General features: G+C 41.2%; 2 protein-coding genes across 4 annotated transcripts in view; one reads left to right on the forward strand and one right to left on the reverse strand.

The window, feature by feature from the left end:
• Positions 1-3082, forward strand: part of SDCCAG8 (SHH signaling and ciliogenesis regulator SDCCAG8) — a 107137-nt gene extending 104055 nt beyond the window's left edge. Inside the window, exon 19 of the mRNA XM_085056698.1 lies at positions 2739-3082. The gene's annotated coding sequence lies outside the window, so the exon portion shown is untranslated. The remainder of the gene's footprint in view (positions 1-2738) is intronic.
• Positions 2061-16376, reverse strand: part of AKT3 (AKT serine/threonine kinase 3) — a 150713-nt gene continuing 136397 nt past the window's right edge. For all 3 annotated transcript variants that reach the window (XM_085055165.1, XM_085055164.1, XM_085055166.1), the window contains 2 exons: positions 11479-11581; positions 2061-9475 (listed from right to left, as the gene is read on the reverse strand). In XM_085055165.1, coding sequence (XP_084911291.1) covers positions 9390-9475; positions 11479-11581 — 189 coding nt within the window. In that variant the 3' untranslated portion in view covers positions 2061-9389. The remainder of the gene's footprint in view (positions 9476-11478; positions 11582-16376) is intronic.

Raw genomic sequence — 16376 nt, forward strand, 5'->3', positions numbered from 1 at the left:
TCTAAACAGAGATTGCTGGAAACCTCAGCACCCCCCACCAGGCATGAGTGTATTTGTGAGAGCTGGGATGCCTCTCACTTGCAGGATCTGCCTTGGTGTCCATCAGTGTGACAGAAATCAGTATTTGTCCTGGTGGATAATCCCCTCACAGACCCTGGCTGCCAGGAGGGGTTGCTGGCCAGCTGAGCCAGTGAGAGCACAGACGGCTAGGATTTGGACCTTGAGGATTACCTCCAGCAAGGGCTGTCATCCTGTGCTGCTGCTCTGACTTCCCCACGAAGATCTCCTCCTGCAAGCCAGCCCCTCCCTGGCCAGGAACCCACGCTCTCCCTATGCTCTCCGTATGGCTGAGCCACTAAAACTCTCTCCTCCCTCCTTACAGATGTCTTTGTCACAGTGAGTGTGTCTGGGAGCTGATCACCCTTCTTCTAAAAGGAGGTTAAAATATACTCACCTGTGCTTGTGTTCCCATCCTTGCCCCAGTCATTCAGCAGCAGGCTGTCAGAATTACAGCTGTTCTGGAGCAGGGGTTTTCTTTCCTTTCTTGTGTCAGCACAGATTTTCAGTGAGGTCCCAGCAGTGCTCCCAAGTGCCCTGTTTGCTTTTTATTTTTTACTATATATTAGAGAGTGGGGAGCCTTATGTCCAGCAAACAGGTAAGTCATCCGTCTCTGCTGTCAAAAGTGCTTCAAGCTGATCCTTACAGGGCCTTACAGCTTCAGAAGATGTGAAGATTGCTTTGGTTATTGGGGAGAGAGCTTTTTTTTTTGGTGTGGTCTTAATGCACAAAGCTAGCGCCTCTGCCAGGTGTTTGTAACAGCCAGTGACAGTCCATAGGCAGGAGTTGGTGGATGTTGTTGTGGGGTTTTTGAAGCAGATGAAAACCTTCACTTCTGCTTGGACGGAGTTTAATCAGAAGTGTTGCAAGTTAAACTATTCAGGAAGGGACAAAAATAGACCTCTATTTGATGTCTGACTGACCTGACATGAGGCTTCAAGTATTCAGTGTTAAGGAATCTGCAGCTGTGAGAGTCCTGGACATCTTGTCCAGTGTATGGCTACTGGGCAAAGCTGGACACCAGCCCAGGAGCTGAGCCTGGCCCTCCCAAGAGCTCCTGCCTGGGTTTTACAGCCATGCAATGGATGACTGAGGCACCAAAGCCACCTGAGTGCTTTTTAATCAAACAGGAAGTCAGTGGCTCCTCCCCACTCCCAGTATAGCTGAAGCAATCAATTAAACAAGTCAGGCATCTGTGGTTTCACTCCCACAGACCCTTCCAACTTGTACATCTGATACCCAACCACCCCATTAAAGCAGATGCCACTGAGGTAAGGAGGGAGTGTCCAGAGGAACCTGAGCACTGTGCTGCAGAGGTCTGCTCACTGAACACCAAAGTATTCTTGGGAGAAACTAAGACTGGAAGGGCCCCTGTCCCCAACTATGCAGTGACCAACTCATTTGCCAACTACCTGGACGTGACAGTGACAGCTGTGCCCATTTCATTAGAGAACAGCACACCTTAAATGACAGCTCTAGCACTGGGCCCGTGGACAGTGGGGTACAGAGACTGCCAGGATTTGTGCTTGCTTTGTGAAGAGGTTCAGGCCAGGCTAGAGTTGGGAGGAGATTTGCCCACTTCATCAATCAAGCTGAGGTTCTGCATCTCACAAAGTATTAACACTGGGTAATTGTGGTGTGGAATGACACCCACCACAGAAATTTCTAGGAGACTTCTTTAGGAGTTGAGTGTTTGGGGTCCTTTTAAGCTTCTGCCCACACTCTAATGCTCATGGTCACAGCAGCACAGAGTAGGTTTCCTCTGGCTGTCACTACCCCAGGCACTGACATGGAATTTAAGTCCCAAGGCTTTCTGTTGCCATAGCTCTTTGTACTGGTTGCAGACACAACTGTAGCAGTTGGTGTTGGTGCATGTATTTTGGGGGGAAAAAATACCATGTTACTTTTTTTAATTCCTTAATGAACTGTAGCTTCATGAATTCTTTTTTAACTCAACCTAACCAACCAAGGGGGGAAGGAAAAAAAACAAAACCCTTCAGTCTTCTAATGCAAAACCAGCCAAAGTAGAAAGTTTATTTTTATTTCTGAGGTCATGTACATCTCTTAAATTCAATTTTTAGCACTGCAGTGGCTTAATTCGAGGTAGCTCCCCCAGCTCCAAGAGTTTGATGTCTTGCTCAATTCAGTCCTTAAGTGCTACCAAGAAAGCACAAACAACAGCTATGCAAGAGCTTCAAAACTGCGAATTAGCCTTCCCACCAGAGGTTTCCTACTGGCACCAAGGCAACAGCTTCCTGTTTTGCTACAGCTGCCCACCCCAGACACACTAAACACTGCACAGTAAACACCTTCTGGCACAAACCTGCCATCTTCTTCTTGGAAAGGAGAAGGGGCAGGATCTTAGACGTGCCCCAAAACAAAAGCTCACTTATTTACTGCTAAACAGGAGCCATGTCAAAAGCTCATGGAGATCCTGTTTTTCAGAAATCAGATCTCTCTTGTTCTTGCTACCTGTAAGACTTCTAAGCTTAGAAAGAGGTGAGGACAGCAGGCCCACAGGAAGTGCAGACTTTGAAACAGAACTTGTTTACTCTGCCTTTCTGCAGTCTTAACCAGTTTTTATTTCTCTTCTAAGAACTTGCCTGCAGGCTGAAGTGACACAAATGAGAAACACAGGCACTGCCATACAGACTACCCATCTCTTCCTTTTATCTTTCAGGTCTGCTCTGCACCTGGCTGAAACTTGTCTGAGGCTCACCCAGAAACACCTCTGCAGAAAACAGGCACACTTGCTAGCTAATTTCAGCTGGTTTCTATTTGGTTGTAACTACAGAATCACAAATATTTTGAAGCCTTACCAGCCTACCAAACTTTCTAGGACAACAGCTGAGACTTTTCTGAAAAGACCAGGCTTGCAAGCCAGTTTTAACAGCTATTACGTGGTATGGACGTCAATAATCTGTACATTTTTTATAAAATGTTTTTATCTATTTTCATAATTGAACGTACATGTCTATATTATTTACAGACTGAAATATCAATAAACCTAACAGGATTTCTAGGTTCCTTGTTCTGTCCTTCTGAACTCAAGGGAAAGCATGTAGAGGGGGAGGAGGGAGAAGGGGGCTGTTTCCAAGTGCTACACACATAGACTGCCCTCCTGTTTACAAACTCAGTACCAGAATATACCTGGGAACTTTATTCTACAGGATATTCGTCACTTTTATATAAAAAGTGAGAGTCCTGACAACTACTTATTCATCAGAAAAGCATAAGAAGATTGAGAAATATTCCACCTAATGTGGAGGAATTTCCATGGGTCAGATTCCCCTTCAAAACATTCACTGGACAAAGCCTTTAAGAGAAAGGAGCCCTTGGTTACTCCAGAGGAGCCATTACAAGATGTGCTGGGCTCCACACTGAAGTGGTGAAGCTGGACTTTTCCACCAGCACATATTCAGGGCACCAGCTGAACTTGGCTTCAAATTATTGAACTCAAAACCTTTGGGGGGTACAGGTGGAAGGCTTTTTTCCTGGTTAATTGTGCACTCATGTTTTTCAAGGTTACTTTCCAAATACCCAACTGTTTCAGAAAGAATTTATCTGAACCTTTTGCTACCTAGTGTAGGATAAGCCACCACACAAGAGAAAAGTTTCTACATCTATTTTTTTCAGTGTTGTTGGTAAAGGGGAGAAAAAAGTGTAAAGAACAGTTCCCCAGCAATAAAGCTACTTCAGCCGGCATGAACACAGAAAATGTAACAAAAATAAGAGTAATAACACATGCAATAAATTACCATTGGGTGTGGAACACTGTCTTTCCTTCCCTTATATTTTAAGAATTATTAGTGGTACAGCCCTAACATCAAAGTGATTTTTTCTCCCTGTTTCAATTTCCTGCCATATAAAACTACCAAACCCATGTGATTGCCTCCCTGAACGGCTTCACGGATATGACACTGAGCGTGCTGAGGAAGGCCTTAGGTCTTCAGGGACAAGAAAGGTTGCTGAAGGAAAGCCCTGTCTAGCAGAACTCAGGATTTATTTTTCACAGTAATCAGGCTGACAGCTTTTTAAGTGTCACTACTTTATAGATGGCTACACAGTTAAGACTATACATTTATAAATGTAGGAAAATGCAAACTCTAGAATTTATTTTTTATTATTCCACGGCATAAATCTGTGTTGAAATAGGAGACAGCGCCTACAGGCTATGTGTGCGAAGGAACTCGGGCATCTATTCCTGACACTTAGGCTTCACTGAGACCCTGGAGCACAGTGGGACCCTCAACCTTTCTGGACCTGCCTCACCTACCAGGGGGCTTCTGGTGGCCACATGCAGGGCACCACTGCCAGCCACCCACGTGCACGTACGAGTCTGATTTCAACAAAGGGTCCTGGGCTGCCAGTACATATAGCTGGAAGTAGGTTTTTCACACTCATCCCAGGCATAGGTGCAACTGTTGTGTTGCTGGGAGTCTAAAAGGAGTAACTTCCCCTGCAGCAGATACTCTACTTTTTAGCAATTAATGAGTCATTACAGCAGCAGGCCTACCTGTCTCATATCCCTCCCCCCCACCTTCCCCTGCTTCTACTGAAGCACTAAATGCTTCCTTTTACAAAGTTTACAAGTATCAGACCAGACGATCAAACGCAGGTCAGCACGCAGAGCGTGATTCCACAACATGGGATGCAGCCTGACCAGATAGTCCTGTCACTGCTGCAGCTTTGTCCTGGTCACTGACATCCTGATATCATTGAACTAATGGATGGCTATCTCCCTGATGCTCTTTCCTATTACCAGATGGGGGAGGAAAAAAAAAGGAGGAAAAAAAAGGAAAAAAACCTGAGACCTGGATGAAGCACCTCTATTCCTGAGAAGCATTCACACCAGAGAACAGCTGAAACCCAGATGACCCACTGCTTTAGGGACACTCAGCCCTCCAGAGAAGCTAGTTCAAATAGCCCCGGACCAGCCTGTGGGCTTCAAAGAGTCCCATTTTGCAGTGCCCTACAAATCCCACCTTCCCTTTTTTCTCTCTCCTTGCCCAAACACATCACCTAGCTATGGGATATGAGGCCAAGAATTCCATCAGCTGAAAATCACTTAAATGGTGGGTGTGCTGATCGGAGCGGAGCCCTGTGGAATTGTTACTTAAAAATTATAACCCAAATTGACTTTGTAAGTGACATACACCTCGTAGAATTAACAGGAACCACCTGTATGGAAACAGCCTCTGTCCAAAGCACAGATACATTTTGCTTAGTCATAAAAACTTTTTTTTTGACAATACTGTAACTTAATCATTTACAAGATGAAACTGTTCACCCAGTATCTGAAATACGTCACAGCGAGTTACAGTTATCACTAGGACTTCACAGCAAATAAAACTTGTAACTAAACATGCACAGATCATTATATATACAGTGATAAAAAAATAATGATGTACATTTTCTTGTAAGAAGAAATTAAGTAAATTCTTTGTGCATTTCAGGATTGAAACATCTAACCTATATAAAATTACTTTAAAATATGAAGTAAATATTTAACCCAAAACTTGAGAAATCTTTTGTAATCTGCAATATAGCCTTCTCATTTCCATTTTTCTTTCTCTGACACAGAACAACTTAAGAATTTCATCCTCTAAGATACTTAATAGTAATGTGCAGATATAAAAAAATACGTCCTCTGTGGCAAGCTTGAACATATATATATATGTATATATATATATATATTTACAAACCTCCAGAACAAATTAGCATTAAAAAACACAGAAGTAGCAGATTGACATAGTGCTTTATTTAAGCTGTCTGTACGAAGGAAAATAATGTGCATCCCTATCATATACGTGTAAAAATACTAAGGATGTACAGTGTACAAAAACAGTTTCTTGTAGTTATTTCACATCCTTGTAGGTCATATACTTAAGGAAATAAACAGTTTAAGTATGACCAACAGTAATACAGTTTCTTGGGTTCATAGTCGTGTCTGCTTAATATCCTTAACCATATGACTAGATCTTGCATGGATCTAATGAAAGAACTAGCAAGGTCAAGAAATGTCACAAACTCTAAAGCTACAGGGAGGTAATTCAATTACCAATTTAGAGGTTTTTATTTAAATAAATACTTTACATTTCATGCTTGCCTGTAATGCACTACCAGGAGCAAGATAAGGAAATTCTACTGTAGACAGTACAAACAGTAGCAGCAAAGTGTGTACATTGAGGTGTAATATATAGACCCTGCAGTTAGTAAGGAAAGACCTTACTTTTGTACTCTAGGAGAAGCACATGGCCCCTGCAAGAACAGTCAGCTTTAAGAAGCCGCAAGTAAAGATGGGGAAAAAAAGATAAAACAATACTGGAATAAACGTTCTTTAAGCAACAGGAATGTACTGGAAGATGGATTAGTGTGGAAAGCGAAGCTGTGTGCAAAACTGCCAAAATCCAAACAGAAATGAACTATTTCCTCCGAGATGGCTGCAGTACAAGAGGGCATACTGTATGTCACGGAAGTCAGTACAAGCTGGAGTCAAGGTCTGAAATGTACTGTGCTCTAAAGGCTCACCAAGACAACCAGCCACCACCTCCTGTCCAAATCCAACCACAACTGCAGACAGCAAAAGAAGAGCTTCAAAAGTTTCTCTCAGCACTGCTTGTCCATGTCTCTGTCATCTGTTTCTAACACCAGTAAAAGAGAATCCCCCAAGCCTGCGCAGCACAAGGTAGCTGCTGACTCTCTGCATCGTAAACTCGATCTCTGATGTTTCAGAAAGCAGACAATGCAATGCAAAGTGATGTCTTAAAAGGTTTTCAAATAGTTCACTGACAGACCCTTCCTGCAAACCGCGCACTACCTGGCTACGCGACGGTGAGCAAAGCACAGGGAGTCACTGCCACGAGGAGCTGCTGCCCAGAGCCCCAGCCAGTCGGTCACTAGCTGGAGGGGCCCTGTGCCAAGAAACTTATTGCTATTACAAGCTGAAAACATAGGGGAGAGAACACAGGCATGTAACACAGATTTTGAATCGCCATAGTATCAGTCTGTAAGCACAAGACCTTTGCAGAGAACTAATTAATGCCCATCTGTTAAGTACTTGGTTATTTCAGTCACTCACTCACTATCAGTGTAGACACCTCTACACCATCAGTCCAGGGCAGACCTGCAACGCATTTGCTGCTGTCTCTCTCTGCACAGGGACAACATCTACACATCTTTAGTGTTACAGGGTGATATAATGAAATCCTATGCAGTTAGAATATACATCATGATATATTTCTATCTGATTATCCATCCATTACTAAAGATAAAACACGAAACATGAAAAATTGTCTAAATTACTCTGCATCTTTAGCTGCCTTGCTAAAAAGCCCATCTACCCCTTGACCATCCCAGCACATGCACTGCCAGCAGTGGGCTTCATGCTTGGGCACTCAACTTTCCACATCAAGAGGCTAAGGCATCTGTGTAGGAACATCTCTCCTCTCAGACTCATCTACTCACTCACACAACGCAACCAGGAATACTCTGCAGTGTCACAGTCTTTGTGGGAGCTAACAAGAGCTGAACGCAGAGATCCTTCCAATGATAATCCCACGGAGTCGGGGGTCCCGCTGTCACCTGCAAGGGTGCGCGCTCTGTCGCTGCACCGCGCCACGCCCCAGCTCCTAGCACCAAAGGGTTTATTATTAAGATTATCATTGCTGAAGATCAAAGCTAAAGTTTATGCACATGTTCTGTTAGATACAGATCTTCGGAAATGGAAAGACGTTTCCTTATCACTGGAGCAATTTGTGATGTTTGAAATTGGGTCAATCAGGTACCACGGTTACGCGTAACTTGCTGGGTTTTGGGACTCTTCTGGTTGAGGGCAAATCTTCCTTGAGAAAGGCTGATCCCAGAAATTTACTATTTTAATTGTTAAAATAAAGTGCTTTTCTTGTAATCACTGTGGTCTCATTTTTCAAATGCAATTCCTTCATACAGAACAGACATCTTCTCTTGTGCTGTCAGGCTCTTACATTATGTTTATCCTAAATGGAGCACAAGATGTAGCTTTTTTGTCTGTTCACTTTTAACCCTTTGGCATGTGAGGTTGGAATTCCCCACCTCCACTGCCAAACAGTTAAAAGACAGTATTTCATTCACAAAAATCTGGTTCTAAGCAGTATGTACAATTTCAGAGCCTTGTTAAAATTTCCACATGGGAGAAAAGTGCATTATTCCCTTCAGCTTGTACAGTCCTTCCATATATTACAAAATTAACTGCTATAAGCCTGTTCTAAGATGTAGCAGCATTTGCAAACATGACACATACAAACCTTATCTCTAAAAATAAATACTACTGCAGTATACAAAAAAAAAAAAAGAAAATAAGAAGAAAAAGAAAAAAATATTCAGAGTTAAATACCTGGAGAAGAAGCTAATTCACAAACTCAAACTAAAAACAAGTAAGGCAAACACCTGTTTACCTTGGTGCACACATTTTGGTGAAAAGCAATACCATTATGCCTGTCTACATTCTTCAGCCATCAGAGGTGATGCATATCATGAAAGAGAAAAGCATGAGAAAGATGTTATCTGGTGCAAATTATAAGAACAACTTCAACTGCTGCTTTTATGCCTTCATTTCTTGCATGTATAATGTTCGATTCTCCATGATTGCACATGAACCTGGAAGTTCTAAGTGGCAGGCTGGGTGAGCCCAGCCCTTCTGCTTCTTCTGTAGTATCCAACAGTAATTAAAAAATAATATATATATATTTATATATATCAACAGTTTAAGTCCTTCTCTCAAACATTTCCCAAACAGATTCCAGCCAGATGTTAATGACAGAGACCTGCTTCAAGTAATGATATGCCTAACAGAAACCTTGCATATGTACATCACCACCTCTACATTTCCCCATTCTAACCAGCACAAACAGATGCAAGAAAATGTTATCGCCTAGTCTGTTTAGACTAATTACAATTTTGATTCATCTTCTGGAAGAAGATAAGCTGGACCAACATGGCTTTTGTTTAGCCTCCACTGTGAGGAAAAATAGATGACTACGTGTTCACAAAGTGTACAATGCTGAAGTCAAGTCATCTACCTTCAAAGAAACTGTTAGTAACTTCTTGACGTTGCTATTATACTGAGACTGTGGGCAGCAGCAACAGCAGGAGAGCGGAGTAGAGAGAGTCTCATACGTCATGCAAAACCAAAACGGATTTTAGGTAGGTTTGGGAAAGAAGCTTGTTCAATTTGGAGTGGTCTCTGAAAGTGCCCCTGCTATCAATAGTAGTATCTAGTACTGGTGGTGATGTTCAGGAATCATTTTCAGTGATAAACCTAAGATGACAGTGAAGCAGCAGAACAAAAAAGTTATTCTCGTCCACTTGCAGAGTAGGAAAACTGGGGGAAATGCGGCCGCCGCTCATTGTCCATGCAGTCCATACCATCCTCGTCATCTGTGTTAAGGAAGAAGTTAAAACATCAGTATATTTGCAATAAACTTTTATTATTCACCTGATATGCAGTACAGCTTTCAGGGTTCAATGCTGAGGTTAAAGGCTCAAGTTAAAGCATGACTTTAGTTAAGCACGTAAGCTCATGCTCACCCAGCAGGATGATACTCACAGAAAGGACATCATTCCCAAAACTCAGTTTATTTCAGGGTGGGCTGATTGGTTGGTTCATTTTATTCTATCACCTGAAAACTTCAATCACTACTACCCCTTCTAGGCTAACCCAAACATACCAGCACACCCAGCCTCTGGCAGCACAGAAGCCGAGTGCCAACTGAGGCAGCCAGTTTCCATTGTTTCTCAGGAAATTATGGTCTTGCAGATATATTTAAATATTCCTCCATTTCAGAGGGAGTTAAAGGGAAAAACAGCTACAAAATGAACAATTCATATAGGTTCTGTGTGTTTCAATTCTTACTTATTATTTTTAGTAAACTACTTATTTTTATAGTATGTACTGGAATCAGAAGAAATATGGAATAAGCCAAATTCATAAATATTTTTATTTACATAATTCCTCCAGTGCCAATGGAAAGCAGGCACCAGATGTTACCTAACTCTGAGAATTTGGATGTACATTCTCACATGGATTTTTAACAGTGCTTATTCTTAAAGACTCCTACTGAGACTGTTATTCTAATGATGTATTTATATGCAAACTTTCAGAATTATGTGTCTTTTGTATCTTCATATATTCTACACATAAAAACTAGAGTTAATTCAAGTCTAATATTGAATCAACAGACCCCAAATTAATCCAAATTTTAGTAAAATTTCTTGAAGTAACAAATATGAACAAATTCTTATCAAGATAGATGGGAGAATTGTCCTTTTTTTACAGCAGAAAGATTTAAAATCACTTTAACTATGGACTTTGAGCAACCTGGTCTAGTGGAATGTGCCCTTGTCAAAGGCAGGGGGATTAGAACTAGATGGACTTTAAGGTCCCCTCCAATCCAAACCACTTTATGCTTCTATGACTGTGTTTAAACACTAAAAATGCAAAATTCAGAAAATACTCTAGATCTATACATGAACAGAAAACTGCAGCTAACACCAAAAAATGACCTTGCTTTATGAAAGGGTAAGGAACCATAACTACAGCCTTTATTGTCTACTTTTGTGATCCCCCTTTCTCAGCCTCCAATATAAACAAACAAACAAAACCCCCAAATATCCCATTTAGAAAGAAAATTAATTCCAGAACTCAGAAGCAAGATTTTAACTGCTCTGGCTTGGTAAGTAACTGTTAAGCCCTGGCTTGTCTGACCAGATCATGACTCTTGTGTGCAACAGAAGATGGCAAAAACACAAACTATAGTGAAATCACAGTCATTCCAATAAAGAAACTGTGCAAGGTCCAGTGCTGTGGTTCCCCACTCATTAATTAAAACCTTCCTTAAGAGCTCTTCTGAAGCACAGGACTTGATAGGAAATTTAATTTTCAAGTAATTGATTTTTTTTTTTGAAGTATTGTCTTCAAAGTATTTCTGAATATGCCTCTCTTACTAAAGCTAGACAGCCCACTGAAGCCACCAGCACTGTCCACATGCTTAAAGAGGGGTCCATGTTCCAAGCACTTTGCTGAACTGGGACCTTCACTGCCAACCAGGAAACACTTGAAGCTGGTGTCTTCTCTTATTTAGAAACAAACAGAAAAAAACCCCAAACCAACAAATAAATGAAAAAAACTCAAATAAAATCAACACAAAAAAGCTTGTATCGATAATGCCTCCAGACATCAACTCAGAGTGATCTAATATTCTAAGGTTTGTAATTATTGCTTCTTAAAAATAAAGCCGTCATTGAAAGCTACCCTTACACACTTCCATACGAAGACTTTTATTAGTGAGAATAGCTTTTCTATTCAAACAGAAAAAACCTTACACTCTGCTTGATTATAAACATTGTTATTATGTCATGCTTATGCATAATTTCTGACTTACATTTTTCAGGCGGTGTTATTGTAATAGTCTGAGCTGTAAATTCTTCATCAAAATACCTGGTGTCTGTCTCAGATGTCACTTGAGGTTTAAAAGGAGGTACAAGCTGAAAGGCACCAAGAAACAAAACAAAATTACTATATCTCAAAGCAACCAAATTACTACCAGGAAAACAAGTAAGTTCTTTTTCCCTACACCACAGACCAAACAAGCAGGTCTGTGGAGAGGCAGCTGAGTCTCTAACTTCCACTAAGAGATAGAAGCCATTAGAGTCAACCCAAAAAATACCAGCTCAGAACACAGTTAATAGCACAGCTAAATTCCAAGTATAACTCTCACATAACTGGCACATAAATTGAGCTGCATAAAGATAATTACCTAGAAACTCTTCAGGCCAATTTAATTACCCGCAGAGCTGTCAGGCAAAGGCATCTCTAGACACTTCACCACAACTGGGTGGTATAAACAACTAAGAAAAAAAAGACTACACAGAGAGCATAATAAGCATGGTTTGGGGCTTTTCTTTTCAGTGGTAAGGCCTTCATCTGAACTTACCTTTAGAAGAAATTACATGATGTGAAAATAAATTTTATATTTGAAAAAGGCCAGTTCACGCTTAAGGGAGTTGCTGTATCTAAACCTGCCTACTGCTTTCACTGTGTGATTTCCCAACAGCAAATCACTAGTAGCTAGTCAAAGCCTGCAGGCAGGATTCCCTTGCCCCTCTTTTGAATCAGTCTTGCTGCCCACCTCCTCCACCAGAAGAATAAATTTTTACTGGAAGGCATACTGAGTACAGAATACCACACTGCATGCTGCCAGTCCAAAAACCATACAGCAGATTAGTATGTATGACACTGCAAATTTTGTGTGTGTGTGTGTGGTGTGACAATGTCCTTGTTTGTACCTTGGAGCCCTTTGGTGCTCTCTCCTCGTGTGCAATGTAAAACACATGCCCTGAGAATAAGGGTAATTGATTTTCCTTTCAATACAACAGGTTATCCCCTGGCTCACTGATCCTATCAGCTTGCATGCGGTTTTCACTAGTTTCATGTTCTCTCTCTCCTCAACTCCAGAACACTAACACCGAACAATTAACTTGTTCATTTGCCCCATGGCAAAGGAGGAGGAACTGCTGCTAAACTCCCTCATTTCCCCAAGTTCTATGGACAAGATCCATAGGTGTGCATGATCTGTACATACCAAGAGACCTATTTTATCTGATCCAGATCTTCAGTAACAGTGCAAGCAATTATTAAGCAAAGCCACATCTATCACTTCATATACTTAACAGAGTACAATAAATCTGATTAATACTTTTCCAAAACTAAGTTCAGCTTTCCCTTACATTGCCCTGAATGGAAAACATACAAAAGCAGAGAGGTATTTTGAAGTAACTGTTTGGGGCACTGTATAATAAATGCTTAAGGAGCTGAGATACATAAACCCAATATTAGAAGAATCTTCCAAGTATAAATCAAGTTACATCCAATGTTTAGAAACAAAGAATTCTATTTTATTGCACAGATTCCTTCATTTTTTGAAAATTATTTTTATATGCATCCAGGCTATCCCAAACAATTCTGCACTACTAAACCAGATTTCCAAAGTTTTATGTCCCTCCAGCAATGCAGCCACAAAATTCTTAAAAACAGACTTATTCCAGTAGAACATCCCACATTGCCATTTTATTCTCATTTTTCTATTTGGAAAAAAAAAAAGCCTAAACAAGTGCCCATCACATCCTTTTAAAAGGACACTTTCACACATCTCAGCAATAAATTCAGTATGAAAAATATCCAAAAGATAACAAGTTTACAACAATTTTACTAGTTCCCTGACTGGAATCATTTTTACTAGTTGGAAACAGAAAATGCCATTTCACAAAGAAATAAAACTTTTCATTTGAAAATAATGAAAATTAGAAAGACAAGTAAGGTGTAAATGCTGCAGAGATAAACACAGACTGACACTCCAGAAGCTTCTCCATATCTAAGGAAGACTGCAGCTGAGGTTTAATGATAAAAGTTAAAACACCCAACATCAACAACTGCTCTGATGATCACAACATGAAGATGCCACTCTACAGCCAGCAGCATTTCACATTTGGTGCACAACGAAATAGTATCCAGGTGCTATTGCCACCTCCATTCCCCACTTCTGACCTGAGTAGTCAGAAGTCCAAGAGTGATGTGAGCATCAGAAGGCACATCCAGTAACCTGTGCCCAAAAGGAGCAAGATAAGCTTTTGTTAAGCACAGGCCTTATCAGTCTGCAAGAGAAATGCACTGCTTGGTCCTGGCTGCCAAACTTCAGTATGGGATAATTTTCTTCCTTTAGCAGCCTCAATTTAGAAAAATGCTCCAACCAGGCAGGGAACTGCACCTCCTGATAATCTACTCTAAGGACCAGAAATACAGATTTTCTGGGTTTATGCATTACACACACACATATGCATAGATATGCATGTGTCTGTACAAATAAAGAAATAAAAGTCTAAACTCAGTGTGAGTTAAGTCACTTTAAGAGTTTGTGTTCAAGACAAAAATCCAATTTCATATCCATCTGTCAAGCTGAATCTGCCCTGGCCATTTCCAAGGCTTGATGTTAGAAATGACAGCAGAAGCAATATCAAATTCTTAGTGTCTTCATTATCTCCAGTGAATGGCATTTCCATTTGGCATCCACTGAGAGCAGTGTGTGAGAAACACCACGGTTTTTCCACAGTTCAAGTCCTGAAAAATGTGCACCCATCTCCCAGGAGAAGGGGCAGGTACAGTGCTTGACTGTTACAGGTGCACTGAGATGTACAGGTTTGAGTCTACACTTTGAACTTTCTCACATTTAGTAAACAACTACACAAATACTTCAGTATGAGAGAAAATACATAGCACTTATTGCTCAAAGATAATTTACCAGGAACCACTTGTCCTGATATTGTATAGGAAGTGGCTGAAGCTACTTCAAAGTAACCGTGATGCACTCGATCTGCCAAACAAAAAGTACGATGCTTAAGAACATCAATCTGATCTTCCATCTCCTTTTAGTTTAAAGGGAATTTTCATAGAATCACAGAATATGCTGAGTTGGAAGGGATCCACAAGGATCTTCATGTACAACTCCCAGCCCTGCACAACACCATTCCCAAGAATCACACCACGTGCCTGAGAGTCTTGTCCAAACACTTCCTGAACTCTGTCAGGCTTGGTGCTGTGACCAATTCCCTGGGGAGCTGTTCCAGTGCTCAATGACCCTCTGGGTGATAAACCTTTCCCTAATATTCAAGCTAAACCTCCCCTGACACAACTTCAGGCCATTCCACTACCATAAGAATCCCATCAACCAACAGACTGCAGCTGAATGGCACTAAATGGAAGGGAGGAATACCTGTCCATGCCTCTCCAACTCGAGTTTCCACCTGGGGGAAAGAGGGTAATTTGAGTTGAGCTTCAAGCCAGTCAGTAAGCATTCCTGCAGGGACTGGTTCATCTCCACCCCTGGCCCCAAAGCAGGCAGCTTGCTGCCCAGCCAGCAGCCACAGCACAGCTGGGAATTGGGAATACCCCATGGTCCCTGCATGTGGTGGTCCTAGGCAGGGGAGGAGGAAGAGCTGGAATTTCAGTGGTGGAAGGACATACAACACAAGTCCGCAGGAAAAGAGGTTTCAGCAGGGAGGTTTACCCATGGATGAACTGGTTTCCAAGTGATACAAAGCTGTCACCATGGACAGAGAGTAACCACAAACCCCCAGGACCACAGCAACCTAAGTTTAACAATCAAGACACCCTCATGTCTATTTTCCTCCCTGTAAATTCAAGCAGCTGGGGGAAGGGGGGCAATCCACTTCTAGGTCTGCCATGTATTTTAAGTATCAGTGGAAACACAATGAAAGTAGCAAGACTGGTTAGATACTGTCTGTCACACTTCATGCTGGAGGTCACTGCCTCCCCAAGGACAGGAGCTCCCAAAGCACTGCCTGTAGCATCAGCCATTGCTGCCACTTGTCCCTGCTCCCTTCATAGCATTAACAAACTCATTTGTTGGCACTTCCGAATTTTCTTCAGGAACAATCAGAGGTATTACCACCAATCAGAACCTGTATCTCAGCCCCACATGGCTTCTCTCATCTTTCATCCATATTATAGGCAGGAGGAAAAACTCACTAAAAGGTCTGCACCTCCCTTGCCATGAGGTTCCCAAGTGCTTCAAGCTTCAAGGCTGAAGAAATACCCAAATTTCAACCTTTTAGTAATGTTCATGTGCTTTTTGTTCAGTGAAAGACTCCAAACAGAACAACCGACAACTTTAGTGTATTTCTGCTACCCAAATAAAAATATGCTAAAGCAATTCTTGTATGAAAAACTGAAATTTCAGAAAGATTACTGATTCTACTTAAAAATAAAACAAATATTTTATTTAGTACATGGGCTTTTGAAGTCTTCAGAGTTTGCCAAACTATTCAATTTCTCCTACTCAGGCACAGAGATAAAAACTCATCAGGGCTGAGATGATCACAGGAAGAACCTGGCACAGGCTGCTCTCTTTCATATGTCCTCATGGTTTTTCTGCCAAAAATAAATACATCAGATCACAAATGCTAACTACTATACATTTTTCATTTAAAGGCAACGACCTTCTCTGCTCCAGCGTGCCATACAATATTTTTTTATCATTATGTAGTACCAAATTAGGTTAACTAGTTAGCAGTATCAGAAACCTAATAATTCCATTTGACCATTTGGATCCATTTGACCTGACAGAGCTGTGGTTTGTCACGTGAAATACATGAAATAGTTTACAGATATATAATTCTGCTTCTAATCACACCAGTAAAGTGATAACCTACTAAAATGACAAAATTAGAGGCACAGGAGCATAGTGTGCACACGTACAAAATCATC

The sequence above is a fragment of the Lichenostomus cassidix genome, chromosome 3 (genome assembly GCF_008360975.1).
Source record: "Lichenostomus cassidix isolate B80296 chromosome 3, HeHo_3.0, whole genome shotgun sequence".
NCBI classification, from domain to species: Eukaryota; Metazoa; Chordata; class Aves; order Passeriformes; family Meliphagidae; genus Lichenostomus; species Lichenostomus cassidix.